Here is a 27760-nt window from a genome sequence, read left to right as displayed (position 1 = left end):
TTTTATTTCAAAACATGGGAATAACTCAAATTTTGAGCCTCAAGGACCAAAATATATTTGAACCAAATGTTCAGAAGATGAGCCAGGCCACCATTTTCGGCAGCAAGCTTCCCATGGACAGGTGGATATTAGAGAATGATGCCCACGACATGGCTAAAGCTATAGCACACCCACAAATAGATTCGTACTTGGTTGTCTAATTTGCATGCATGAATATAAAGCATTCTCCATGCCACTAGTACATATATGCCTTTTTCAAAGTCAGTGCAGGATCCGTATTTGTGCAGGTCTTTAAAAGTCTGCTCCCTTACAACATGTTAACATAATTTATCTGAGAGAGCCTCAAGATGACAATTCTTTAAGCCACTTTTACTTCCCCAAAGTCATTTCTGAATAATAATGATGACTATCAGGAGTTCCAGCATCACATAGGAGAATCTGTTTGTTAGTGATTTTAATGTCCGTTAGCTGGCTGTGAATGAACCTGGCTAAACATATCCACATGCTCGGTGCCTGGAATTTGAAATTGGTAACCTTTAGCAACAATGGCAACCTTAGACCAAATGACAAGATAAAAGAAAAAAAAAAAGAAGAAAAAAAAAAAAGCCAGAGGATGTCCCAGAAAGAATTGGGCTTTCCTGCTTTCCAAAGCAAATGCTTCCCTAATCTGCGCCAAACAGTGACAGCCTGACCCACTCTTGCATGGGGGCCTACTTTTCCCACTAATGCTGAATTGTTGGAAACCCAAACAGCATTCAGCGCCAAGGGGGAAATTGCCTGAATCTGAAAAGGAACCAAAAGAAATTGTACCAGGGAAAGGAGATGGGAATGGAAAACAAGTTCCCAGAGTATCTCTGTCAACAAGCATGTAGAGTCTTTATTACTAGAATACGCAGAATCCCGTGGGAATTGCTACATATTTTTTTTTGGCCTTAACTCTTCCCTTGCCAGTCCTTCCCTGGCTGGTTGAACTGTTTCAGCGAGGGGGAGGGACCGTCCCATCCAGAAGCCACTCAACAGCAGGCCTCAGGAGCTGCACTCCTCGCAGTGACAGGAGAGGATGTACCGGTAGGTGGCCGTGAGTCGCATGCCCCCAGAGCAGCGCAGCCTCAGTGCCTTCAGTTTGGACGTCTGGGGCCGGCAGCAGTGACAGGAGGAACGGAAGGGCTGCTTGAGGACAGTGCTGAAGGAGACCAAGGGCTCGGAGCGTGACGCCTGGCTGCAGTGCCCCTCGCACCGGGCCAGGAGTACCATCTGGGGAGAGAAGAGAAGTGGTTACCCCCACTGGGGAAGCCCAAACTTTAGCCAGGTCCCACAGCATCCTTTAAAAGGCCCTAACACTCCTGGCTGGATGAGTTCCTGCTGGAGAAGACCAGTGGCTCTCAACCCTGGTCACACATTGGAATCACCTGGCAAATTTGCTTTTATTTTATTTTTTCCCTAATTTTAAAGTTTACTTTAAAAATGTAAATGTCTCTCAATATTTAACAGGTAAAGAAAATATGATATTGGTTTATTTTACGTGGTTGTTCTATTTTATTTTTATTTTCCAAGTAATACTGCTTAAGAATATTTACACACCTACTTTTAAGTCCACAGTTTAGCACTCTTATTTGTATGGCTTTAAAAGTTATAGCACAAGATCTTTACAGTAAGGATTGGGGAAAAAAGATTCATTCAAAATGAAGCCTGATATAATATAAACATGTTTTTCTCTGTACTTTATTTTAAATACATTAATTGTTAAATGATGCTCATCTTTTTTTTCATCTGGTGGTAAAATACGAGTGCAAATTTTTATCAAGATAAAGTTTACCACAGATATAAATGAATTTTTCCAGTTGAAAATGGCCCTTCAGCTGCCATTAAATGAAATTTCCCAACTTAAGTGAAAAAGGATTGGTAGCTGTCATTATAAGCAAAAATATAAAGTACTATAGCATCACCTACATTGCTGCAAATTCGCTTTTAAAATGTCAACACCCAGGCCCCATCTCGGACCAAGTGAATTAAAATCCTTTGGAGTTGAGCCCAGGCTTTCGTGGTTTTCCAAGCTCTTTAGGTGATTCCAAAGTGTGCTGAGGGTTCAGAACCACTGGACACGGCCCACCACCACGATGTGCAAATAAAAACCAAAGAACAAAAGAAATTTCTACTGACAGGTGGTAGTCTACCGTTGGACCCATGCCAGTTCTCTTAGTCTGAAAATGTAGACAGTCATTCCAAATTACCATCAGGGGGTAAATAAAGAATGACTACAGAGAAAAGGAATTTGCCACGTGCAGAGAATTACTAAAGAAAAGGAATATGGTTTCTGAAGAAGAAAAAGAGGATAACTAAGTGATATTTAGGAAGAAATATTCTGGGCACCACAACTTGAAACAAGAGAGTGAACTAGAAAAAGGGTATGTTTTGGGACCTGGAATCACACTTCTGGGCTTATACGCTGAAGGATCCTGAGATTTGTGCAATTGAGTTTTCAGTCATTTAGGGCAAATACTAGGATGCATTCCTTCTGACCACCTCCATTTCCAAATGTAGGTTAGGATGACAATAAAGCTTGGGTTGAAGTAGCAGAGGTTGCATGTTCTTTATAGTGGCTCTTAATGTGGCTTTAGTAAACAGATCCTTTAAGGATCTGGTGCGAACTACCAAAGTTACCCCCCAAACAGTGGACATAAGCACACACTTTATATTTTGCATATAGATTAAAGGGATGGAGCAGAGGCTCATTTATGCATCCCATACATAAATGGTTTCTTGGGAGTGGCAGTCATGGGGCGGGTAGGGTGGGCAGCTTGATTCATTAAGCTATACAACCCTATACATTGAGGCACAGAAGGTGGGGGAAACCTGAGGTTATTGGTGTATGTTTATGTGGGAGGGTCTTCCTTGGTGAGCTTCATATTAAGTGATAGCGAAAAAGTTGCCCTATAATTCCAGAACCCACAACAAGAACATAAAAAGTAGAACTACTCAAATAAAAGATTAAAAGATACATAAATATGCATGAAACTGTTTGACATTTACCTCATGGTATTTTAGGAATTAGCAATTATTTTTGAATCTCACCAGCTATTAAGTCTGATATCATCCTATAGGACAGAATTTAATGCCCAAGAATTAAAAGAAGGAAATGGCCTGCCCACCTTTCCAAAAGGAAGAGAAGATGACTTCTGGTAATTATAGATCATTAACATCATTATCTGAAAAGATGCTGGGATGAATCCAACAATCTCTTAACAACCAACAAGACAATATGAGATATTAGGAAATTACTAGCAGGGCTTGGTGAAGAATAAGTTGGACTAGGCCTACTGATTTATTTTCTCTGAGAGGCCACAGAGGCAGGGAGAAAATGGCAGCTGTAAGTCATTTTGATTTTATTAACGCTTCAATTCTATCCTGCCTGCCCTTCACATTGATACGGAAAACAGACGTGATCTGAAATGGGTTTTGAGCGATTTTGCCATAGGTCTATATTACACAGGCCAGTTCTTGGTGCCCGCCCCATCTCTCTAATGAGAGAGAGAGTTCGAGGTCTTCCCAGTCCCTTCTCACCCTTGCTAGTGTGTGGGAATAGTTCCTTGACATCTCACTTTGGAGTGACGTTAAATTTGCTCATCTCTAATGTGGATTATCTATTAGGCAGATTAAGCAGTTCTTCAAAGAATCACCTCCCCAAATGGAGTCTTTAGAGATTCAGTTTCAGTCTGGATGGGTATAGCTAACCTGTGCCAACAGACTTCATTCAGAAGGGCAGAGACATGGCAGTGCATCGTACCCAAATGATACACGTACAGGTGAACCAAATGCTGACCTTGAATGACCAGGCAACTCGCACTGTCCATAACATGACCAAGTCAGCAATCTAGGGCCATTTGTAGAACTAACCTAATAGTGATTTCACTAAAAGTCTTCAAGGTCTCAAGCTCTGCCTTCAGCTCATCCTGAAGGACAAGGACTCCAGCACTGAAGACTCTGGGGCCACCTCCAACGGGCCCCTCTTCCTCAGGAGCTGGACTTTCTGGGCAAGGAAAATGCAGAGACATGTACAATAAACACCTTCAGTGGCTGCCACCAGCCTTCAGAATAAAATCCAAAATCCTGAACAGGCATTAAGGTCCTCCATGACCTGGATTTCACATATCTTTCCAATCTCACTAACAACTATTCTCATTCTCATCACCCACTCTCTATTTGGATCAAGCTTAATTACTTAGGAGTCCATGGAACTGCCCTGAATTTCCCTGTCTCTTGCCTTTGCCTTTCCTTTCTCAGGAATGTCCTTTTCTCCTGGCTGTACTTAATGAAATACAACTATCCTCCATTACCAAATTCAAATGCCCTCTCCTCCAAGAAGACACCATGAAATGATTATCTGGCCCTTGACGTTCTCAACATACATGCAAATCCCCTCTCTGGGAGATTCCCAGTACAGTTGACCCTTGAATAACATGGGAAGTCAAGGGCACCAACCTTCCGTGTATTCCAAAATCTGCATATAATTTACACTTGCCCGTCCCTATCTGCAGTTCCACATCCGAGGATTCAACCAGCCACAGATCGTGTACTGTGGTAATATTTCCTATTGAAAAAAAATCCGCATGTAAGTGGACCCGTGCAGTTCAAAGCCATGTTGTTCAAAGTTCAACTGTATATAGATTCCATCTCTATCTAGCCCCGTTTTGTGTGTGTGTGTTACAGGAGTCAAGCAGGGAGTTTGGAAGATAAAGATCCATGAATGAGTGTCGTTAGGAATGGAAGGTACAAATACCTGCTTCCCAGATTCACTCTTTTTTAAAAAAATGTATCCATACATATATATGAATCATTTTTTAAATTAATTAATTAATTAATTTATCTTTGGTTGCGTTGGGCCTTCGTTGCTGCACACGGGCTTTCTCTAGTTGGGGCGAGCGGGGGCTACTCTTCATTGCGGTGCGTGGGATTCTCACTGCGGTGGCTTCTCTTGTTGCGGAGCATGGGCTCTAGGCACGCAGGCTCAGTAGTTGTGGCTCGTGGGCTCTAGAGCGCAGGCTCAGTAGTTGTGGCACAAGGGCTTAAGCTGCTCCACGGCATGTGGGATCTTCCTGGAGCAGGAGTCGAACCAGTGTCCCCTGCATCGGCAGGTGGACTCCCAACCACTGCGCCACCAGGGAAGTCCCCAGATTCACTCTAGCTATTCACATTTTAGTCCTGGCCACGCCTCACCTGTATTACAGATTTAATGAACAACTTCTGACCTCTTCCAGACCAGAGCTTCTCAAACTGTAACGTGCATGTAAGTCAGCTGAGGATCTTGTTAAAATGCAGATTGTGCTTGACTAGTTCTGAGTGAGGCCAGAGATTCTGCGTTTCTTGTAAGATTCTGGTTGATGGTACTGCTGTGCTAACATCCACACTTTGAGCAGCAAGGCTCTGGACCCGTTAAAGTTTGAGAGGCTCCGCTCTAGACGCATCACTAGATAGTGATCATTTCGCTAATAATAATGATGGCAGCTAACATTTCTTGAGCGCTTACAACATTTAATCTCAGTTAATTCTCATAACAATCCTATGTGAAAGGTACTATTATTATCTGTACTGTTATTACAGATGAGGAAACTGAGGCTTTAGAGAATTTGAGTAAATTGCCCAAACTCACATATCTGGTAAAACGCAACGCTGAAATCAAACCCAGATCTGTCTAAAACCAAACCCCTGGTCTAAGCCACTATAATATCCTGCTTCTTGATATTAAGATGCTTTCCTGAGGCATGTGCCAACTCACACCCTACTCTAATCTTCTTTGACCTGCCTCTGGGAGTTGTAACCATATCAAAACCACACGAGTCTGACCTTTTTCTTATGGGCTTCTTGGGACACATCATCACCACCTCCATACTTAAGCACAACTGAATCTTCTAAGGACCATGGCAGTCCTAAATAATATCTCCTCCACTGTCAAGACCCTCGCCCGTTGCTCCATCCCCCAGGGATTTGAGGACTCCCAGCGATTCCCAGCAGTTCATTGGATGATACCACATACTCTCTAACTCCTTAACCAATTCATCGTTCAGTTCAATAAAACTTTGACACCTTCAGACATCTGTTCACCTGCCGTAACACATTGGCCCCCAGTTTATGGTCAATGCACATTCCTCATACGTGGGTGACTTGGCTGTATTTTATTAACTGCTCTGCATTTTGCACTGCGCTTAACTGCTCTTAATGAAGACCATACACACTACTCCACTATCAAATCCAGAAATGAATTTTTTTGGACAAAGAACCCACATGGAGCTGCACCACTAGAAGAGTGTGTTCTCAATAGGTGGTTATTGCTCATACAAACTTCTATTGACTTTTCACGGCTCAGGTGGGTGACAGATACATGTCATCTGCTTTTGGTCCAGTTTAATTTTTGCTATCTTATGTTCCCCCCCAACAACTCTCTTGATGCTAGGAAGCTAGGCAACTTCTCCAGCAGACCCTTTGTATCCCCCCAACCTTGGAGTCACTTGGCTCCAGTTGGATGTGATACCTAGTTCCATCTAATATGAACAGAGCTGCTGGGTTCAGGGTATTTGCTCAAGGATAGACTCTTTCACGTTCAATCTGATTTCCATGTGCTGAGGCTAAGAGTAATGGAAGGTCCTTGGGTAATAATTAAGGAATAGTAATGATGATGCTATGTAACATGTATTGAACGTTTACTAGGCTCTAGGCACTGTGCCAAGCCCTTCACAGGCAAGTTAATACTTAACAACTGTTTCAAAAGGTAAACCCTCCCCACTTTACAAATTAAGAAATTCAAAGGCAGAGGTTAAGTTACCAGCCTGAAGTCACATAGCTGTACGATGGAGGGCCAGGATTCTGAACCGAGACAGCAGATTCCTGAGCTCTCTCTCCGAACCACGGTGCTATACTATTAGGCCATGAGCGTCAGCCTTTGAAGCCTTCGAGTTTCATAAGATGCTAAAGTCAGTCAAGGGCAAGTTCAGGCTACACTGTGAGGGTTGTAGCCAGCTGTGATTCCTGGGTCCAGACCAAGGACTGCACCCGGAGACCTCAGGCTCCTGCTGTCTCTAGTGACCTACCACAGTTCTTAGACAGTTAGGCCTTTTGCTGCAATACACAACTGTCTTCTGAGTGAGAGAAAATCCAAACACAGATGGTTTTCATCACCCCTTGTTGAAAGACTTGCCATCTCCAAAGCCACTTTCCTTTCCTGTCACGTGGAGCCCCTGTGAATTCCTGGCTCAGGCCATGGTCTCCATCAATATCAGAATAAAGACCCACCTGTCCCATCCTAGAATAGAGTTTTGGCTGTGGTACCTCAATCGAGTGAGAAACATATTTTGCCTTTTTCTCAACAGTGAATACTGTGCATCCCTTATTCCACGGCACCCCTTGAAGCACCCCCCCTTTCTCCTCAGGAACATGATTCACCTCTGCTTCTCCCATTCCTCACTTCCCCAGCACCCTCAATAAATGACTGCTCAGCTCATCTCCAGAGAGCCAGGTCAACCTCCAGCTAGAATCCGGTCCCTTCACTCTGGTTACAACTCATACTGACCTGAAGAGACCTTTGCACACAGAATGCTTCCCTTCCCTCTCTCCTCCATTTACTTGTAAGCATTATGAGGGCAAAAACGTAGTCTGTGTTTTCTTCTACGTTTGTGCCTCAACTGCCCACCACGGTATACATTTGTTCCTTTTTTAAAAAATATCAAGTCGGGCTTCCCTGGTGGCGCGGTGGTTGAGGGTCCGCCTGCCGATGCAGGGGACACGGGTTCGTACCCCGGTCCGGGAAGATCCCACGTGCCACGGAGCGGCTGGGCCCGTGAGCCATGGCCACTGAGCCTGCGCGTCCGGAGCCTGTGCTGCGCAACGGGAGAGGCCACAGCAGTGAGAGGCCCGCGTACCGCAAAAAAAAAAAAAAAAAAAATCAAGTCATATCTGCCCACTAGTCAACTGTGTTATAAACTCAATACTCCCGACTCCCCTCGTTTCTCCTACCATGCTGTGAGCTTCGGGGGCAGATGGCTTGAGGATCCTAAGCAGCTCCTCTCAACCCTGAGGCTCAGCCCTGCGCCTGACAGGTCCCCTCTCCTCAGGGACTTTCCCCAGGCTTTGTGCCCCGACCCCTCTTCCTCCTTCTCTTTTGGGGCCACCCCGCTAGCTGCTCCTGTGGCCCTTCAGGGTTCAGACAACCGTACGCCTTGGCTCTTCACTCTCCTGGCTCGGGGCCACCCTCTCCTACTTCTCACCCAACTCAGACTTCACAGGCCTGCCCAGCTGGCTCGCTTTCCCAGTCTCGGTTCCTGAAAACCCCTCCTTGGCCTGAATCCAGAATGCACCCCCTCCAATCCCTCCTTCCTCCGCTCACGTGGGGAGGGAGGTCAGACGGCAGGATCTGTTTCTCTCTGACTTTGATCCCCCCTTTTAGCACCCAGCACAGTGGCTTACATTTACTTTGCCCTCCTGCGTGCTCCCCCAGCCCTGCCAGGTTTCTGTGTTTAACAAGAACCTCAGTGAGGTTCATTTTCCTAATCCTTTAAGGCTATAGGAGATCCCAATAGTTATTGAGGTTTCAGTGGTTGACTAAAATAGAAAAGTGAGTCTAAACACCTGTCCACTTTATAACTTCATCATCAAGATCATACTATCATCTATTAATGTCTATTATATGCCGAACGCCAGGCTGGGTGTGTTACAAATATTATCACCAATACCCATACCCACACTTTTAGGGAGACAGCATTAGCTCCATTTCACGTGGGAAGAAACTGAGGCACTAAAGAATGACTACACTTCCCCCTAAGTCACCCATTTGGCCAACTGTGGAGCTGGAATTTGAAACCAGGTCTCTCTCACTTCAAAGCCTGGGATCTCAGTTCCCTTGAAGATTCCCCAGATATCTCATTTCCACTAACCACTGACTCTTTGCTTGTTTGCTTTACCACCTTTACTAAAAAATTCAGTGAAGATTGTCAATGAAGCTGCCGCTCTTCAATCTTTTGTACCCACTCCTAGGAGGTGTTACCAATGAAAGCCACCAGGCGCATCCTAATCTGCGGCCACACTGACCTCCTTCGTGGACCACTGTGGCCAGTCTTTTCTGCCTGACTCCATCTCAGCACTTTCCTGAATTGCTGGGAGATGGGAGAAAGGTCCCCGGGTCTGGCCAGATGCAAGTTCAGATAGTCTCATGGAAGGCTCCCAGAAAAGCTTTCACTACTATTTTTATTTTTCTACAAAGATTGCTGAGTGTACATCATCATTTTCAACAGACTGGGAGTTGAGCCTGGACTTCTAAATAGCGGCTCCCATTTGCAGCAACATGAATGGACCTAGAGATTATCATATTAAGTGACGTAAGTCAGAAAGAGAAAGACAAATGTCATATGATATCACTTATATGTGGAATCTTAAATACGACAAATGAACACATCTACGAAAACAGGAACAGACTCAGATATAAGAACAGACTTGTGGTAGCCAAGGGGGAGGAGGTTGGGGGAGGGAAGGATTGGGAGTTTGGGGTTAGCAGAGGCAAACCATTATATATAGAATGGATAAACAACAAGGTCCTGCTGTATAGCACAGGGAACTATATTCAATATCCTGTGACAAACCATAGTGGAAAAGAATATATATATATATATATATATATATATATATCTGAGTCACTTTGCCATACAGAAGAAATTAACACAACATTGTAAATCAACTATACTTCAATAAATTTTTTTGAAAATCATAATAAAAAATAAATGATGGCCCCTACATTCTATTTGCATTCCTCCAATAGGAAGAGCCAAGTGAAAGATGAATGAATTGAATGAAATATGAATTGAAAGGTGCGTGCTCTGAGGCAGACATTGCCACTCCTGGGCTAAATGACATCGAACAATCTACTTAATTCTTCTTTCAGGTTTCAGTTTTCCTTACCAATAAAACGGGAATGATAACGCTTTCCATCACAGGTTTGTCAGCAACGATTAGATCATATAGTATGAGGTGCCTGACACCTATTAGGTGTTCAAGCAGATGCTCTCCCTTCCCTGAGCCTGGGTCACATTCTCGCCTTTATCTGTCTTCCCGAGACCAGACACTGGATAAATGGGAGTCAGGAAGCATTAACAACTGACAGGCAAACAGTAGTAAATAATGGGCTTTGAACCTCACGTTGAGGGGAGAAGTTTTGCAGAGAGGAAAAATCTACCCTAGTCTCCTCTTTGCAAAAACCCCCATTGGTTGTTTTTGAGACACAGGCTACATGTTTTATATCCCAAGTCTGTAAAGATGAACAATTTTTCTAAGTGAAACCCATTAGAGAGAAAACCAGCCTGAGTCTGTGAGAGTTAAGAATTATAGAATATCTCAAAATGAAAAACAGTTTTTGTTCCCGGATACATAGAGAAAATCTAATCCAGAAAAGGTCTGGGTAGTTGAGATTCTGCCAGGCATATTTTATGGCCAAGGAAGAAAGGTTTATAATTGCAAGCACCATTTACATAAAACTATTGCTATATTTGGGATAGTTTGGGATGTTTGAAAACAGATTGTTCCCATGAAATTACAAACATTTCTCTACAATCACAATTTTGCTCTATTTATCATGGTATTCTGGAAGAAACAGAGGTGAACAAAGGTAAACTAAAGTCTGTTTGTAGGACTCATGCTCAAGCACTGTGAGTTTGTTGGGTTTGAGTTAAGGCTATATCTTCTTAGACCTTTCCTTAACTAATGTGATAATTGCTAAGGCGCTCCTCCATCTTTTCATCAAATCTTTCCAGATTGTTCTTTAGTTTTCAGAGATGCTCCAATTTTCCTGTTCCTTCCTATCATCACATGAACACTTTCTTTGAAATAATTTTATTTCCTTTCTTTTTTAAACATTTTATTTATTTTTGGCCAGGCCACACGGCGTGTGGGGTATTAGTTCCCCGACCAGGGATCAAACCTGTGCCCCCTGCACTCGAAGTGAAGTGTGGAGTCTTTTTTTTTCTTTTTTCTTTTGAAGTGAGGAGTCTTAACCACTGGGCTGCCAGGGAAGTGCCTGAAATAATTTTTTTTTTTTTTTTTTGCGGTACGCGGGTCTCTCACTGTTGTGGCCTCTCTCCTTGCAGGGCACAGGCTCTGGACGCGCAGGCTCAGCAGCCATGGCTCGCAGGCCCAGCCACTCCACGGCATGTGGGATCTTCCCGGACCGGGGCACGAAGCCGTGTCCCCTGCATCGGCAGGCGGACTCTCAACCACTGCGCCACCAGGGAAGCCTGAAATAATTTTATTTCCTTTCTTTTTTTAAAGAATCGTGATTATGGAGGACAACTCAGCAGAAGGAGAAATCATCCGTGGAATAAGAAACACTATATATGAGTGCTCTCTATAGGGCGAGTGGAGGAGAAACTAATAATTGCTCTAGGCAACCTTACCTCAGGCCTACAGTTTCTGAGCAATCAGTTAGAAAAACATGTCCTATCTTTTTTTCTCAATTTGTTTTATATTTTTTCCTAAGAAGGGATTGCAGGCTTGCAAAAATTTATCTATTTACTCTTTTTTTTTTTTTTTTTTGGTTCGACAAGTACAAATAAGAGCCAGGAAGTTTGGGTTAAAGTGAGTTAACCCAAATTCTGATCTCCCAAAACTAAAACAAGCCATCATCATTGAGCTATAATCAGAGAAGTTATGGAAATTTTAAAGGCAGACAGAAGTTGTAATGTTTTTAAATGGAGGGTAGAGCCATTAACTTACATGGTCTCAAGTTTAGTGGTTGATATTTCCAAAACTTCTTAATTATACTGGTAATTTAAAAAAATATTTGCCATATGAGAATATAGAAGTGGTTTTAGTCTCAGGACTGGAAGTGAAAATCTCTGAGGTTGGGCTAAACAAATTCTTATTTACCAAATGTGGGCAAATTTCATTCGTGTGACTGGGGGCAGTGAGAGTCGTGAGAAGTCTGCTTCCGAGTCTATTTTTCCCTACTGTGTGCCTCCCTTCTGGGTGGTTCAGGTGGCGGGCCACTCTTGGTGGCCTTTGAAGTATAGTATTCCTTCATACACCCCGTCTCAACACTGAGACATCACTTTTGCCTGTGCCAAAAGACACACAACCTACTCCAGACAAGAATGACGTGGATATCAAGGTAAAAATGATAACTTATCAAAATGCCATTTCTGTTTTGAAACCGTTTTAACATAAACATGGCAGGTAGAGAAAGGCATGGACCAGGAAACACTTTGAAGAGCGCCCCCCCGTCAAGAAGTACGTTTTACTGCTCAATCATATTTCTTGTATTTCCTTCCCCTTTATTGCTGGTGGAGATAGAAAGAGTTACGATAACCTGTAGACGCCATTTTCTTTCTTGAAAAAGGACACCACTGCTCATCATTTTCACAGCCAGGGACGAAACACACCCTTGCAACCTTGTGCCTAGCAACAATTTTATCGTGAGAAACTTCCAGCCTTTCTTAGTGACTTTGAGAAGCTGGCTGGGTGTGTACATGGTCAGTTAGGCAGCTTTACCGACAAAAGTTCAAAGCACGGTGGGAAACCCTAAAAGGATGATTCTCTGGCAAGCCCTGTGGGTCAGCCATATAGTTCTCTGTCCCTTGTCAAAGGAATAGGGCTTCTCTCCTGTTTCTGGGAGTAAGGCTACTCTCACAGAGATCTCGAGCTTACCTTGGAGCTACACTTGTACAACGGGTGACTGATAGAATCGACATAGTGGTGCCTCATGCAGCGTCGAGGATCGGAGTCCATCATGAATGAGCTGTCTGTTTTGCTGTCTGTATCTCCCATCAGCGCCAGCAGGGAGAGCATAGAAAAGGATGCAGCTAGTACATGATTTCTCATTGTTGTAAGGGAAAACTTCTCAAGAGGAACAGCAGAGGGAGGCAAAGGACTAAAAATTGGAAATGCCTTCACCTCCTAGGCTCCAGTTCCTTTCAAGGAAAGGGCAGGATCTGGTTGGAGCTTTCTGGTTGTCATCGTCCTTTGTATGCCGGAGTTTCGTCTTACTGTTTGCACTCGCAATCCATCATCACTGTATCTGATGCACAGCTGGAATGAAAACAGAAATTATTTTCCCCAGAAACGTTTACCCAGAAAAACTAATGGAACCCTGGAGGTAATCGAGTAGAATTTTTCCATGTCATTTTGAGTGGAGAGTATTGGTTTCTAGAGTGTCATTAGCATAAGCTATCATCCATTTCACAGCCCTCCCCCATAGCTTATGGTACATATTTATAATCATTTGGAGGTGTACACAGTGGTTTAATGGAAGCACTTGTTGACTTTAATTGCTGGAGGATAGTTTGACCCCATAGTCAAGTGGTTCTGGCCAGAGCATAACTCGATTGGGTGCTTTCAGCCTTATCCCTGGCTGGTGGGGACAAGAGGGTCTATTCAGTAAGCTTTGATGTCAATGTCAGCTTACAGGGCTAGAGAGAAGGCAGGTCAGCACTAACAAGCACACGCCACGTCCCACAGGAAGGAAGTACATTTTCCACGTCCAAGTCCCATCCACCTAGTTTTCCACTTCTATGCTCTGGGCTTATCCTGTTTTTGTGTGAAGCCCCGTGCCGCCCAGCACCAATGATAAGCTGCATCGGAAATACACATTATGCTAACTGGCCTCCAGCACGGTTAAGGCAACACATGTGTATTTGCCAACAGACTCACGCATTTCTGAAGAGCCTTTGTAGCCCAAGCGCACGTATAATTTGAAAAAGTAAGTGGTTGCTGGAGCAGAGACTTATCATTAAAGTGGGATCATGCCATATCTGACACTTGCCTTGTTCTTTTAAGCATATACCTCTTGGACAAAGGACTTGGGTCCAGAATCTCCTCAAATCACCTCACTAACCCCACCCCCCAAGGCATGGCCAACACTATCACACCAGCAAACAGAGAGCATCAGAAATATTTTCAAACATTTCGGAAAATTGGGGGACTTGATGTTACATCTAAAGCAAAAGGAACACAATAATTAAACCTTCAGAAAAACTTTCAAAGTTATTTCAGATAAAAGTTTGATTATTTTGCTTCATAGTACAACCTTTTTTTAAGCTTGCTACGCATGGACAGTCTGAATAAACAGAGCAAAGCACTGATAAGATGAAGAAGTTCAAGTCCATATAAGTCAATTCGTTTTACTCTAATATAGTGGCCCCAGACCCCCTTAACCTCAGTTTAGCTGTCTTGCGAGTGTGGGGCAGGGGACCCCAGGAGGAAAAGGGTGTGTGACATGGGGCTGTTTCAGAGTGAAGCATCCCTGGCCATGGCAAAACTTCAGCATGTGTGTTTCAGGGAAGCCCTGTAAATTGCAGGAAGAGCAGGGAACAGTAATGAGGGGACCCACCTGGACTCCAGCACTTCCATTAATTAGCTGGGGGACCTTGTACAGGTCATTTAAGCTGTTCATTTGTAGAATAGGGGAGTGGGAAAAATGGTGTCTGCAACCCTCTCTTGCTCTAAAATGCCAACATTTTAGATACTTATGGATTCAGTTACTGCCATGTCCATATGCAGAAGATAATCCTACAGTTGAGGACACCATATTTTCATGCACCTTTGCACCACTGTCCTTTATGTACGTGCTAATGGCAATATTTCATTAAAATTGATCAAACCTGTGCCCAAAGCTCCAAATCAGCAAAGGATGCAGAAGAGCATTTTTGTTTTCATTTCAGCTGCATATTCTAGGTTTTCCTCTGCACATTGCATTGAACCTCAGCAAGACTTCAGCTCAAAGAGCCAGAGCTTTCTTGGGTTCCATGTTCAGAGGCTGCAATACTGCCGACCATTTCCTGAGTTTCAATATGACTGTATTTTCCCAAATGGTTAACTGTCTCTTTGAAGCCTTAATTAGTCTCCGAAAGAGAATTTATTAGATTTCTCCTTTCACCATTCCAGTTCACAGATATTTCACCCAGGAGTCAATGGCAAGAGGATGAAGGGGAAAAGCAGACATTCCAGTCCTGACTTCCCTCTCCACTGCCAGCAACTTCTTTTAGGAGCCATGGCCAGGGGGTATGGTTAAATGAGCAAAGCAAATGAAAGAAAAGCATGCATGGCATGATGGTAGAAACAAGCAATGACATTGACAACAAAACCCTATATATATGGTTGTCTGTGTTGGCATTTGCATTTATTCCACAGAAAAGGAAGTATAATCGGCCCTTAAATGTAGAAGATGGGCACCCTCACTCATCTAAGAGAAATGAAAATTAAAGTACTTTGAGACACTTTGCTCAACCAGTCAGAACTCTGATCATGCACCCTGTTGGCAAGGCTGTGGGAAAACAGGACTACTTTGGAGAAAGTACAGTAAAAATTGGTACAAATTCTGTAGAAGCCAATTTGGCAATATCTATTAAAATTGAAAATCTGTATAATTTAGACCCAGCAATTTCACTTCGGAGAACTACCTTACATGTGAGATCACACAAGCATATGGTTATTCACTACAGCATTGGTTGTCATGGCATAAAATTGGAAACAGCACAAAATTTCCATTAGTAGGGGACTGGTTAAATATATTACACAACGTTCATACATTCGAATACTAGGCAACTCTATAAAGAAGAATGCAGAAGCTCTACTGATTTGTGTTAAAACAAGGAGGGCTAAGAATATATATTTGTGTTAATTTGTATTTACATAGAGAAGCTCTGGAAGGATACTCAAGAAACTGTACAATTAGTTACCTGTGGGAGTTGGAGGACAGGCATGGGAGAAAGATTTTTCGCTGTATAACTTTTTTTAATTTGTAGATGTCTGAACTTGTGAATGTATTGCCTGTCCAGAATTTCATTAAAAAATAATACTTTCTCTTTTCAAATCAAAGCTTGGCTTAAAAATAGTAATTAAGTTAATGGATGTTTAAAGTTTGTGCCAGTTTGAGTATTTTAATAGTATTAAACTTTTATTCCTTATAAATATGGGAAGACATGCTAGTCTCTTAGTCAAATATTCTTCCAGGTGGACCATTTTGTTCTTGTGCACTACTGCCACCTAGTAGCAATGTTCTGAATTGCAAGCACAGTTAAAATTTTTTTTCCTGAAAGGTGAATAAAATAATTTTGCAAGCAAATGTTATGACATTTATACTGATAAAGAGCTAGTTAATGTCCCACAGAATGTAACTTTATTATCTGATTTTCTCTTTAAAGATGATAAGCTGAACCCAGAAGTAGTGATAAAGTATAAAAGAATGACAGAAGAAATATTGCTTCACCACTAATAGGAAATAGATTTTTCATTTCGACACGCTCATAAAGCATGATACTTTTTGTTCAGTTGTTATATTAAACTCTGAAATGAGAATGCCAGCAGCAGTGTAAATATGCCACGGAAATCACAGAACCCTCGAAGCATAAAGGTATGATCCTTGCAACATAACACTGAGATTTTTGCCTTGTGTTCAAATTGAATGAACCAACACTGTTGTGTTGAAGAAGAAATGAACAGAATGCTCAAGAAAAAGAGTGATGTTAATTAAGTCAAGTTGCCTTAACATTGTGTTGGTCCGGATGTGCACAGGAGAGGCTGTGCAGAGTGCCCAGGGAAGCACTCACAAAGGGGAAAATCAAGAATGAAGGAAGTTTTCGTCACTCGAGATCCCCATTTTATGGCAGCCTAGGGGTATCTACGTCTGTCTTGTAGGAGCTTCTGTCATTTTTCTCAAAATTAAATTAATTCTAACTTGCTTTAATTTTGTGAAAGCCATGTAGCATGAAAATCAAATGCTGCCTATTAAGACTTAGAACCTCAGCCCAGCCAGCATGGATTGAGTGAGAAAGCGACTCTCTTGTTGAACTCAGTAGACCTGGGCTGCTCCGTGCTCTGGGGACAGTCTCTGAGACATGGACTTGGCCAATGTACAGAGCCCACATTCTAATAGCTCCAATGTGGAGCCTCTGCTGGAGGAGAGGCACGTAGGCTGGCGTGCCCGACTTTGGAGCTACCCTCCAAACGATACCAGTGGAAAAGAACAACTGGTGCCCAGATTTCCCCACCTGTCATTCTCAGCGAAATAATATAGCAGAGCTTACAGCAGACCCAGCCTCCTGGGTGAGAGATGGTGTTGTATCTACAAATCAGCTCACTCTTGGGCTGACCTTCTGCCTGGCAAAGGGTAAAGTGCTGGTTTCACACAAGTTATTCCAGCAACTGGCTAAGACAAGTGCCAAGTGCCAAGAGTGGCCTTATTCTCGCCCTGCTTGCCAGACAAGGGAGGGCCGTGCTCAGTGTCCGTATTTCCCCTGGGGGCTGTTTTCAGTATAATACATGCAGGTATTACCTCCCGTGGCTTCTTTCTACAAATATATATTTAACACATATTCACTGAGCACCTACTATGTGTCTCCTTTTGCCCTAACAGATGAGACTCAAGGGTCAGGGGAAAAAATAAGTCCTATTCTAGTTCCCTCTTCCAGCTCACTGCATCCACAAGCAAAGAGTCTTGGCCCGCTGTTTTCCTGGGCAATTTTTTTAGACACGCTGATGAACTCATTTAACATCTAATTCATATGCAACATCCTTTGCTTCATTCTAAGAAGATCAAGTTAAGCAGATGAAATATAGTGACTTTGGAATGACATCAGTGTGCCAGACAGAATTATTTGATATTTACTATCATTTTAAACAATCATATCAGGCATGAGTAAGGTAAAAATGGCAGAAGATAAAGCCTCTCTCAAAGGAATTGCACACACAAAAAATCAGAGATTTAAATGTAAAAGAAAGCTTGCCACTAGATAACACTTCATACTGGGATTAAAAAAGCAAGAAACTCAAAGTCTCATCAGAGAGTGTGAAGTGCTAAGTAGCCCCTTCCCAGGAACTCAAAGAATTCCAACTGGAACTAGTCAACTAGATGCCTTGGAGAATAAGTCAGATGCCTCTTCCGAAGGCACTTAATTTATAAACTGTAAACAGCCTGTTGGATTTTATAAAGCATCCCATGTGCTCAATGAATGGTTTTTGATATTATTCCTATCTGGCAGCACATCAGTAGTGGCCAAGAAGCCAAGCCTGGGCTGCTCCAGAGGCAGCCGTCCTGACCACACACACTGCCAGCCCTCCAGCCTGCCAGCCCCTGGTATCTCCAAGGATGGGCAGCCACAAGGTCAGTGGGGAGGGAGCAGCTCCTGCCCTTGTCATCTCACGGTGTCTGTTCTACAATTAGAGGTGGCAGAGCATAGGAGGCAATGCCTGCTCCCATAGAGCCATCTTAGGAGAAGGAGGACTTCCTTGGGATTAAACAACTGTTCTCCAGTCTGGGATGGTCTGTTTTCTCCCAGCCTGCATTACTAGGCAGACATGGCCAAACTCAGTGGTGATGGTGATGGAGGAGGAAGATGGGAGAAGCAAAAGGGAAGGAGAAATAGAGCCCAGGGAAGAAGCAATAAATCACAAGCCTGGGGTAAAGAAGGGTGTGAAAAAGAAGGACTGGGAATAGAAGTAATTTCTGGCCAACTGTCAAGTGGCCCTATCTGTGTGTGTGTCCATGGATTGAATAGTTTTACTGTCTGGGGCAAGACTGGTGTGGGAGGACTGGACCTAGAGACTGACTGAAACTTCAAATCCTGATTTTTTCAGGAAATCCAGAGAAACCTCTCATTGTGATCCAAACTCCCACTTCCCTACAGGTTTCATCTCTTCCTCCCCAACCCATTTCTAGCCTGTGTTCCATGTCCCGGTGTTTTGCATTCATTTGCCAGAAACATTGGATAACTATTCCACAACCTTCTGAAACCAGAAGAGCATTCTACTGCTGTCTGCTCTGGTGGAAGGAAGGCTGATCTGAGGAGCCGCAAGCTCTGAGCCCTCCCTTCCCGTCATTGGCTGTGTGATCTTGAGCAAGTCACTTGTCTTCTCTGGACTCAGTTTTCTCATTCACAAAATGTACGGATTGTTTGAGATGTTTCTATGGTTCTATCCATTTCCAACATTCTCTAACTCTACCCAAGCTTCTCAGAGTACTCGCCTGCTTTGGGGCTACATGTTCCCCGAAGAAATACTACACAAAGAGTTCCTTGTTTACTCAAGAAGTTAACGATCACAGAAAAGTCCAAACAAGTTCTAATGTGGTGCCTAAGCCCCTTGATGAGGCTGTATTGGTGGCCCGAAATAAAAATAGCCCGTCATAACCAGTTGACTTGGTGTTTGAATGTACCAAATATGGTTTATAAATTAATAACATGTTGTTAATAATAGGAAGCAGTTAGCGAGGATACTTAACCAGTTCTTATTTCTCTTAAAGCTGTCGTAAAATTTGTAGCGTTTCTTTCCAGTCTCCACCAAATGGGGAGAGGAGAAAGCGAATAGTAGTCAATCATGGTAGAATTAAACTTCTTTCAGTTGGTGATGATGAGGATATAAGCTGAGTTCAACCCTCTTGCACCTTTCCTATGAATGACCCTTATTCCTAACAGATTGAGCCACAGATCCTCATGCCCTAGTGGGGCCATTTATGATGCTCTTGTTCAGGATAGAAGAGGAAGATTGGTTAGAAGAGTTTTCTTCTCTGCAGATGTGGTTAAGAGCAAGGCAGTCCGCTTAGTAAAGCATCTATGGAACCTCTGTGCTAGGGTACCTGAAGCTCTAGGCTGGGACTTGGGTCGAAAAGAGTTGCCCATTGGGTACGGGTCTTGTTTCCTGTGCTGGGCTTCTGTGGGCTTCTACAGTTTCTACGGAAAGACTCATTCTGAGTTCTTAACAGTTGACATAACTGACTTTTAGAGAACAAACCTTGCATAAATTGGAAATGACCGAGCTTGATTACCCATGTGTCAAGAAGCAGGATAGGGCTGAACTCTTTTCCTCTGGGGGTTTGGATTATTTCTGTAAATCTACCACTCCACTAAAAGCTGTGACTGATACGGTGATGAGCTGTCAGAAGAGGCTTAGGGGTGGGCATTCTGGGGTGCCAAAAATCAACAATAGCCCTAAACATGGAGTACCCTTCCATCCTTTCATCAATAATAGGGAGAGAGAAAGCCACAAAAGAGGTAACAGAAAAGACAGAAGAAGGATTATTTTTATGTTTCAAATCTGCCACTGCCCTTTCAATGACTTCAAATAGCAAAATTCCAGAAAGGGAAGGTTCCCTTCATTTCACCCACTGCCTCCCAGGAAGGGGGTTTCACATGAGGAATGAGAAACACTCTACCGTTTACTTTGTGTAAGACCCTTTGGAAGGAAAGCAGGAAAGTTCTGAGACACCCAACCCAGGGCACTTGGTCTCACAAACACATGAATGTACACTCTCCCTGTGGAAAAGAAAAGGTGCCCTGGTGTCCTGGGGACCCTGGTGTTGAGTTAATTTGACACTTGCTCTGCCACTGGACTGCTGGCCGTGGTATGGCCTTAGGAGAAGGCAGATAACCAATGTTAGCTCAGGGTACAAGCTCCCTTTTACCCCGGAGCCAAATGAGTATGTTGGCTTTTCTTCAAAGTGTCCAACAAAGTGTTTCCAAAGCTGCATGTGAATCTCCTTACCCACACTTTGGAATGATGGGTAGTGATCTCACCTAACAGCTGTAGAGCCCTTAGTTAGAAATTGGGCATAAACAATAGAGCAACTCAGTATTTCCACTCCGCATTCAATTTGCCTTTTCTGCCCAATGATGGGACTTGAATACTGGATTCAATCCTGTGGCAATTTGGAAGCAACACTTGTGGACACAGACTCATGTCAAAGGGGCAACGTTAAAGCATGGGAACTCTACTCGATGTTCTGTAATAACCTATATGGAAAAAGAATCTGAAAAAGAATGGATACATATATATATATATGTATATGTATAACTGATTCACTTTGCTGTACACCTGAAACTAACACAACATTGTAAATTAACTTATACTCCAATACAAATTTTTTTAAAAATGAAAAAAAAGCCAATCACATAAAAATATGTTTCCCTTATTGCTAATCACTATGAATTTATTGGGCTTTTGGTTTTCTGTTCGTATTTTGCTTTGCTTAAACCATACACACTCTGGCTACGTCTTTTGATTGCCAGTTCCCCTGTGACACTTCCATTCTGCTGCCTTTGGATTTCAGACCTCAACAGAAAAATTTTAATTCTGAAAAAAAGTCATTTTCCATAATTTGGGGGGGAATCACAGAACTATATGAAGTCCTTGAATACTGCCTCGCGCTTTAAAGAAAAATTGGACGTTAAGAACTGGATTTCTTGGACTCTTCACATCCATATTAAGAATGTGTGTTCCTCCATTTCACTTAGAGTTAAGGAAGGGGGATGTTTTCTTCACTGTAGGAGTTGACCTCCTTCTCTAATGTCAGGTAAAGGAGGCAACTTCAGAGTTCAAACCCCTCTTCCTGGGAGGGAGTAGGTGAAATTCAGGGAAGCTCCCCTTTCTGAAATTGTGCTATTTGAAAATCTCCAGTGGCAGACTTTAAACATCAGAAATAATCCTTCCTCCTTCTCTTTGCTTCTCCATGGCCTGCTCTTTGCCTGTTTTTATTCCCTATTGATGGAAGGATGGGAGGAGACTCCATCTTTAGGGCTATTGTTGGTTGGTGGCACTGCAGAAGGGTCGCCCCTGAGAATTTTCTGACACCTCATCAACTTTCTTGAATGTATTAACCTGTTGCCCTTTCATTTTTAAAGAATCTGGCAATGGGTTGGATCACAGCTTAAAAGAAAAAGTTGGGATTGAGCCCGGCCTTGGAGGAGAGAAAATGGTATGAAAAAATTCTTAGCTTTTGTAGAAAAACAAAGAGAAAAACATATCTACTGCAAATCTTATAGAACTGAGTTTAAACCTATAGTCCATGTTCATGTGCAGATTTGGACATGAGGGTGAAATGGACTCTGATTGGATGAATTCCTGATTCTAAGCGTGAGGGATATATTGCCTCCTAAAGTTACCCATTCTTTGCATTTTCTGAGTCAGTAGTCTTTCTAACAAGAAAGTAGTTGTCCCAGACTGTGAAGCCCATCCAGGGTGTTACATTCTGATTATTGAAAATGGGTCTGGGGGTGTGATTATAGGCTCACCCATCAGACTCTGAGACCCTCTGATGAGGGGGACAGTAAGCGTGAATGGTACCAAGCAAGCTATTGCCAGATACACAAGAAGAAAGCTTTGCAGATGTGAGAGCGTCTGGCATCAGAAAGAATGCCATCGGCGGAATCTTCCTCAAAAACTCAAATGTGTGGGTGTGTGAATTTGCAGCACGCAACCTGCGCAGCCAAGCCAGTCCCTGCCTCGCCCACCCCGCTGCACATGCACAGGGGTTTCAGCAGAACTCGCCACCCTTTGTTTTCTCCTGGACGCAAACATAGAAGTTTACGGTTGCTGATCTGAAGGGTGAGGAGTGGGTACTACCAGCTGGAATGTTGCCACTGGCAGGGGCAGACAGGAAAATAGGAAGGCTCTTAATGTCCTCCCAAAGAAAACCTTTGATGGACAAAAGAGTGGTTGTATTTTTACCCTCTCTCTTCATGCTGCCAGGCGTCTTTAAATAGATTCTCTAGCCTAGGGACTTGTATGGAATAATTCATATTAAAACCCAAGAAGTGGCAGAGGAGGGGAGTTGGTTCTTTCTTCTCTTTCTTTTCTTTCCTTTCTTTTTTTCCCCCTTCTTGTCAAGCTAACAGGAAAAGACTCATTTTAATTCAGCTGTGTTCAATTTTTCCTTTTGGGTCTTTTAATGAACTTTAGCTAATTCGGAAAAGACTACCGAAACCCCCAGGAAAAGAAAAGGACCAGGGACCTGTACTGTAGAGTGCTCCATAATACGTTTTGGTCCCGAGGACATGTGCAGCATCTTTTAAGGATGCTGCGCACAGGGGGTGACACGAAGCTCTTAAATGGGAATGTCTAATTGAGAAGTCCAGTTCCTTCCATTTGCAACTCATAAACCGATCTGTTGTTCTGCTGTTAAAAGAAAGAAAAAAAAGAAAATATCCTCTCCATCTCCCCAGCCCCATGCTGGGTTCGGTTCAACCCAGGATCCGTTTCTCCCCTCTCCCTCTCACAAAACGGGTTTCATAAAGACATTCAGGCCCACGCTAGCCAAATTAAAGGTCCCGTCTGTCCTTCTTTTTCCTTGGGAAGGGAAGGATGTGGGAAGGACAGAGAAAGGGGGCAGGGCGGGGCCCAAGGATCCAGGGAGCTTGGTTTCAAGTCACTTGTCTCTCTCCCTGAAACAGAGAATAACCACATTTCTCTTAATGTAGGCCGAAGTGCATCCAGGCGTTCCCATAGCACTCCCACCCCCGGCCCTTTGCCGGAGATGTGCGGGTCACTGTGATGGTATGTTTGTCCCTGCCAACCCGGTTCACTCCAGCCCTACTCCCAGCAGCCTAAAGGGCAGCCCGAGCCATGAGGCTGCTCCTCTCTGCGAGTGGGTTCAGGCTCGGGGCGCTCCAAAAAGACCCCCGATCCTATCAGCCCGGCAGAGCTGCTGCCAAGAATGACATCCTGGGAATACTATGGAGATGGGGAGACCTCATGGGCTGTTGTCCCCAGATGGAACAGGACCCAGGCTGTCTGGAAAACAGGCAGAGCAAAGAGCGAGCTCACAATGGAAGGAGCTCAGGCGAGGGGAAAAGGGGGCGGGGTGGGAGTGGTGGAGAGCAAAAGCAAAGAAAAGCCACATGCCACCCAGGAAGATTCCAGGGAGGGCGGGAGGAGGTGGTGGAGGAAGGACTTGCAGGAAACAAGTACCCAGACATGGCACTGCCAGTCTAGCTGGATTCTTTTCTGAATTAGATTATGCGAAAGAAAGAGGGGAAATATATAGCCTGCCAGCTGTTCAAAGGCTTACAACCTTGCTTTTATTGTCCGGGTAAGTTGGTGAGGTGGGGCATCAGAGGAATTCCAAACATACCATCCCAGAGAAATTTTAATATGTTCCACAGTGTCATACACGAAGAGGAAATGACAGCTGATCACAGCCAGGGCAGGCCACAGCAATCTGGGCCTCGGAGCTCACCCACCCTCCCAAGGCCCAGCTTCCCTCTTCTGCTTTAGCCCTTCTCCGTTCTGCCACCTGCCGTCCCATCCCTCCTGCTTCCACTGGCTCAGGCAGGGGGCCCGGGCAAAGTTGCCTTAGCTGACTGTCATGGGAGGAGGTGAGGATGGCCTGGAAGGCCGCTGGCCAAGAAGCTGAGGGCTGGCTAGGGTGAGTCAGGCCCCCCAGGGAGTCAGAGGCATTTTAATCCAACCACAGGGGATTATCTGCTGATAAGGACCAAATCAAGGACTCTGGTGATGCTGTCTTCAGGGTATTTCCCCCCAGTAACCTATCCGAGGCAGAAAACACAAGATCAGATTATTTGAAAGCGACACTGTTAGTGGCTCTGACGGAGACTTGGGTTTGGGGAACAACTTCTGGCAACTCCTTCCCAGGGGCCTCTTGAATTTAGGCCAGGCCCAGAGGTCACTGGTTTCGATCCTGGGGGTGGGACAAGTAAGTGGTGGGAGATAGTGACTGCATCTTCCTCCATGCATGTTTCTAATTCAATGATTCATCAAGTGGCCCTGATGTCAGTCGCTGAGTAGGTGACTCACAGCCATCCCCGATACAGACAGCACGTGGTCCTTTCCAAAGGGGGCTCAAGGGAGCAGAGGAAGAATAAACTGCCCCTTTTCTAGGCTTCTCCTACCCAGGAAGGAAAGATCCAGGCTCTGCTAGCTGTGAGTGACGTGTCCCCAGGATCCGGTGATAAAGGCCTGAGGGGAACCCCTTTATCATAAATGGAAAGAAAACCCACCGATAAGCGACAATCATTTCCAGTAAATCTGGGTACCAGCAGATATCTGAAATAGTTCTTTCTAACAAGGAACTCATTGACCAGTTTACCCACTGGCCAAGTCCATTTCTGTTCCAAAATCTAACTGGAGATGGCATACAGACTGAGAATTAGGGCGCAGGACAATGTCTCATTCACCTTTGCATCCATCAGGACTAGCATAAGTTATTGAAAGAATGATGGCGTGAATAATTAACCAATAAGAATAAGAGTGCTTGAATTGTGAGTTCTGAAAATACAGTAAAAATTGCCAGCCACCACTGGTGGCTGTAATTCCGAGAAACTCGCCACATTTTTCAAGGGCCGAGGAAAATAAATGAGTTGGAAATTGTTAAATGTATTGAAAAATGATTTATTTTCCCCTTGACGGTGTCATTGGAACATGAATTAAGATTGAAAACTCCACAGGCGTGTTTCCATCTGTGGGTGTCAGCTGCTTGGTACATGGTCATCAAGAAGGCTTCAGCCAGCACTCCTTTTACCTGAACTAAATGTATTTTAAAGTAAATGATGCAAAACATTGCATTTTGTGCTCAGACCCTCTCATATAATGGTCTGAATCATAGTTTAAGAAAACTGTTTTGGTTCGGCTAAATGCTTTGTTAACAGCAGTAGTTTTCAATTGTATGGCAATCGAATCCATGCTACCTTTTCAGCCTTTCTCAAATAAATAATGACTATCCCAAGGTTGTAAGTTACCTCATTCAAAAGCCAGACTCTCATTCGACAATGCTTGTTAGGTTAGTTATTAGAGAAAATCAGAGGAGTTCCCCCATAAACCAAGTTCCCGTTCCACGATGAATATTGGTCTCTAGGAACCCAAAAGTTTACTTTCAGAAGCCAGACTGGTAAGAAAAAAAAAAGGCCGGGGGCAGATATTTGCATTTGGTCGAAACGATTGAGAAGCATCTTGTAGTCCCCACTGCATTCGATAGACACCTAGAGCCAGCTCTGCATTTTAGGCATCTCTACATTTTCAAATGCACCTGGTATTTAATGTTATGTGTTGGAGCAATTCGCCAACGCCGGCTCCTTGTAATTAAAATACACTAATATCATACATGAAAAGAGACATGTTTCACAGCAACCATATCTGCTATTCATGACAGTTACAGAGCATAGAGCGCGGGACTCCCATCTTGCCAAATAGCTTCCTTTTCTGCACCTGAATCTCAGCAGAGAAGGGAGTCTACCTCTTTCTTGCAGGTTTATCTCAGCTCCTCGATTACAATGAGCCTCAGTTACAGGGTGTTCTGAGTCATTAACATTCTGTACACAAACTTCCCGTCCCCCAAGAAAGAGTTATGCCCAGGCCTCCTACAGCCCAATTGTTCATTTAAAGAGAGAACTTGTATTCAAGAGCTTGCAAGAACCCTCCGAATATTCCTCAGGTGTTTGTAGGAGTCATTCCTACAGGTCCTGGTCCCTGTGCTGGTTGGGAGCATCCTTTCCCAGTCACTGCTTGGACTGGGTAGCATCGGTCGGCTGCAGGGACAAGCTGATTACTAAAAATAACCCTCTGCAATAAGGCCAAGGCAAACAGCATGCATTTCCTCGGACTTTTTGCCCAATCAAAATCCTATAGTAAAGCCATCCTCCCCTCTCCCCGGCGCTCCTGACTGCATCTATGGAATTGAAGATGTTGCAAGTTGGGAGAAAGGTGCAAAGGAACAGGATTCTTGTAAAGCGTGACACAGAAAGCTAGAAATAAATGTTGCCTATTGTTTGAAGTCATTCTAAGCACTCCGGCAGAGCCCTGGCAGGAGATCAGCAGCATACATAAGTAGTAATAAAAGTAAACAGTGCGCTTTTAAACTTGCAGTCTTGCCCGCGTTCATAGTGCCCCCGTTTTAAGAGGGATGAGGGCAGCGGGGAAGATACTGGGGCTCCAGGAATCCATGTCGGCGAGTAGCTGCTTCTCAATCTCCTTTCACGGGGTCAAATATAAGAACCATTACAAAGTTACATCTAACTACGCAGAGTTTGAAAATCCAATCTCTTTCAGTCAAACCCAAAGAGATTTTCCAGCCTCTCTGTGAGGCTCCCCTGTCCTGTCACCGACTTCAAAGACCCGTTCATTTACAAAACACAATGCTAGCCCACTACAGATTAATGCAAATTCAATTAATGCAAATTTAAGTGGTATTTAAAGGTTGTCTCTTTGTCTGAGAGGAGGATGAAATGCTCCTTTTGGAAAGAAGTAATTTCCTAGGCAAGCCGTCAGCGCTGTTTTCCTGCTTACCTTGGGGGAAAACGCAGGGCTCCTTTCTCCCCAGACTTTTCTGAGAGCTAGAAAGAGGTCCTGTTACTTCCAAATGCTTTTGTTCTTCTGTCCCTCTGTCACATGGCTTGCCTTTTATATTTGCAACACACAAAAGTTAGGACTGTTGTTTAAGCGACACAGGGAGAGAGAGAGAGAGAGAGAGAGGCAGAGAGAGAGGGAGAGAGAGAGAGAATGTCAAATGGAAAAGTGCCATTGCAGTCATATATCAATCAGGCGTGCGGCCGCGGCAGCGCACTAGCAAATGGGAATGCCACGGAAATGTGAGGCGCCCGGTATCGGGGACTCGCAGCCGCTGCCCACCGCTAGGCTCCCTTCCACGGAGCATCTTACGATGCGAACGGCATAGGAGTAACAAGGGCGAGGAAGTCCCCCACCCCCTTCTTCTTCGTCTTCTTCTTCTTCTTCTTTTGTGATGTTATGGAAATAATAAGGGGCTAAATAATATTCGGGATTGAATTCGGGATTGAATTCTTTGGCAAGCATGTGGCTGCCCTAAAGAGGTTCCGTCCGCACGAAAGACACGGAAATACAGAGTGGCATTCTGCTTAACGATTCAGCAGCTGACCGGGATGAAGCTGAAATTCTCAGTAAGAGAGAAGAAACATGGGAATCAGAACTCCTTCTCGGGCGATGCTGTGGAAGCAAGTGCAAAACTCTGCCCTGTTTTATTACGGTGTGGGTGGGT

General features: G+C 43.9%; 1 protein-coding gene across 1 annotated transcript; it reads right to left on the bottom strand.

The window, feature by feature from the left end:
• Positions 1-27114, bottom strand: NDP (norrin cystine knot growth factor NDP). The gene is made up of 3 exons (XM_060001895.1): positions 27034-27114; positions 12676-13056; positions 1-1254 (listed from the first exon to the last, which is right to left on the bottom strand). Exons 2-3 carry the CDS (start codon positions 12847-12849, stop codon positions 1027-1029), a joined length of 402 nt encoding a protein of 133 aa, XP_059857878.1. The 5' UTR covers positions 12850-13056; positions 27034-27114; the 3' UTR covers positions 1-1026.
• Positions 27115-27760: the final 646 nt, after the last annotated feature.

This window comes from Delphinus delphis, chromosome X, assembly GCF_949987515.2.
Source record: "Delphinus delphis chromosome X, mDelDel1.2, whole genome shotgun sequence".
Taxonomy (NCBI): domain Eukaryota; kingdom Metazoa; phylum Chordata; class Mammalia; order Artiodactyla; family Delphinidae; genus Delphinus; species Delphinus delphis.
Note: the sequence above shows the minus strand (reverse complement) of the source record. Positions and strands in the feature narration are given on the sequence as shown.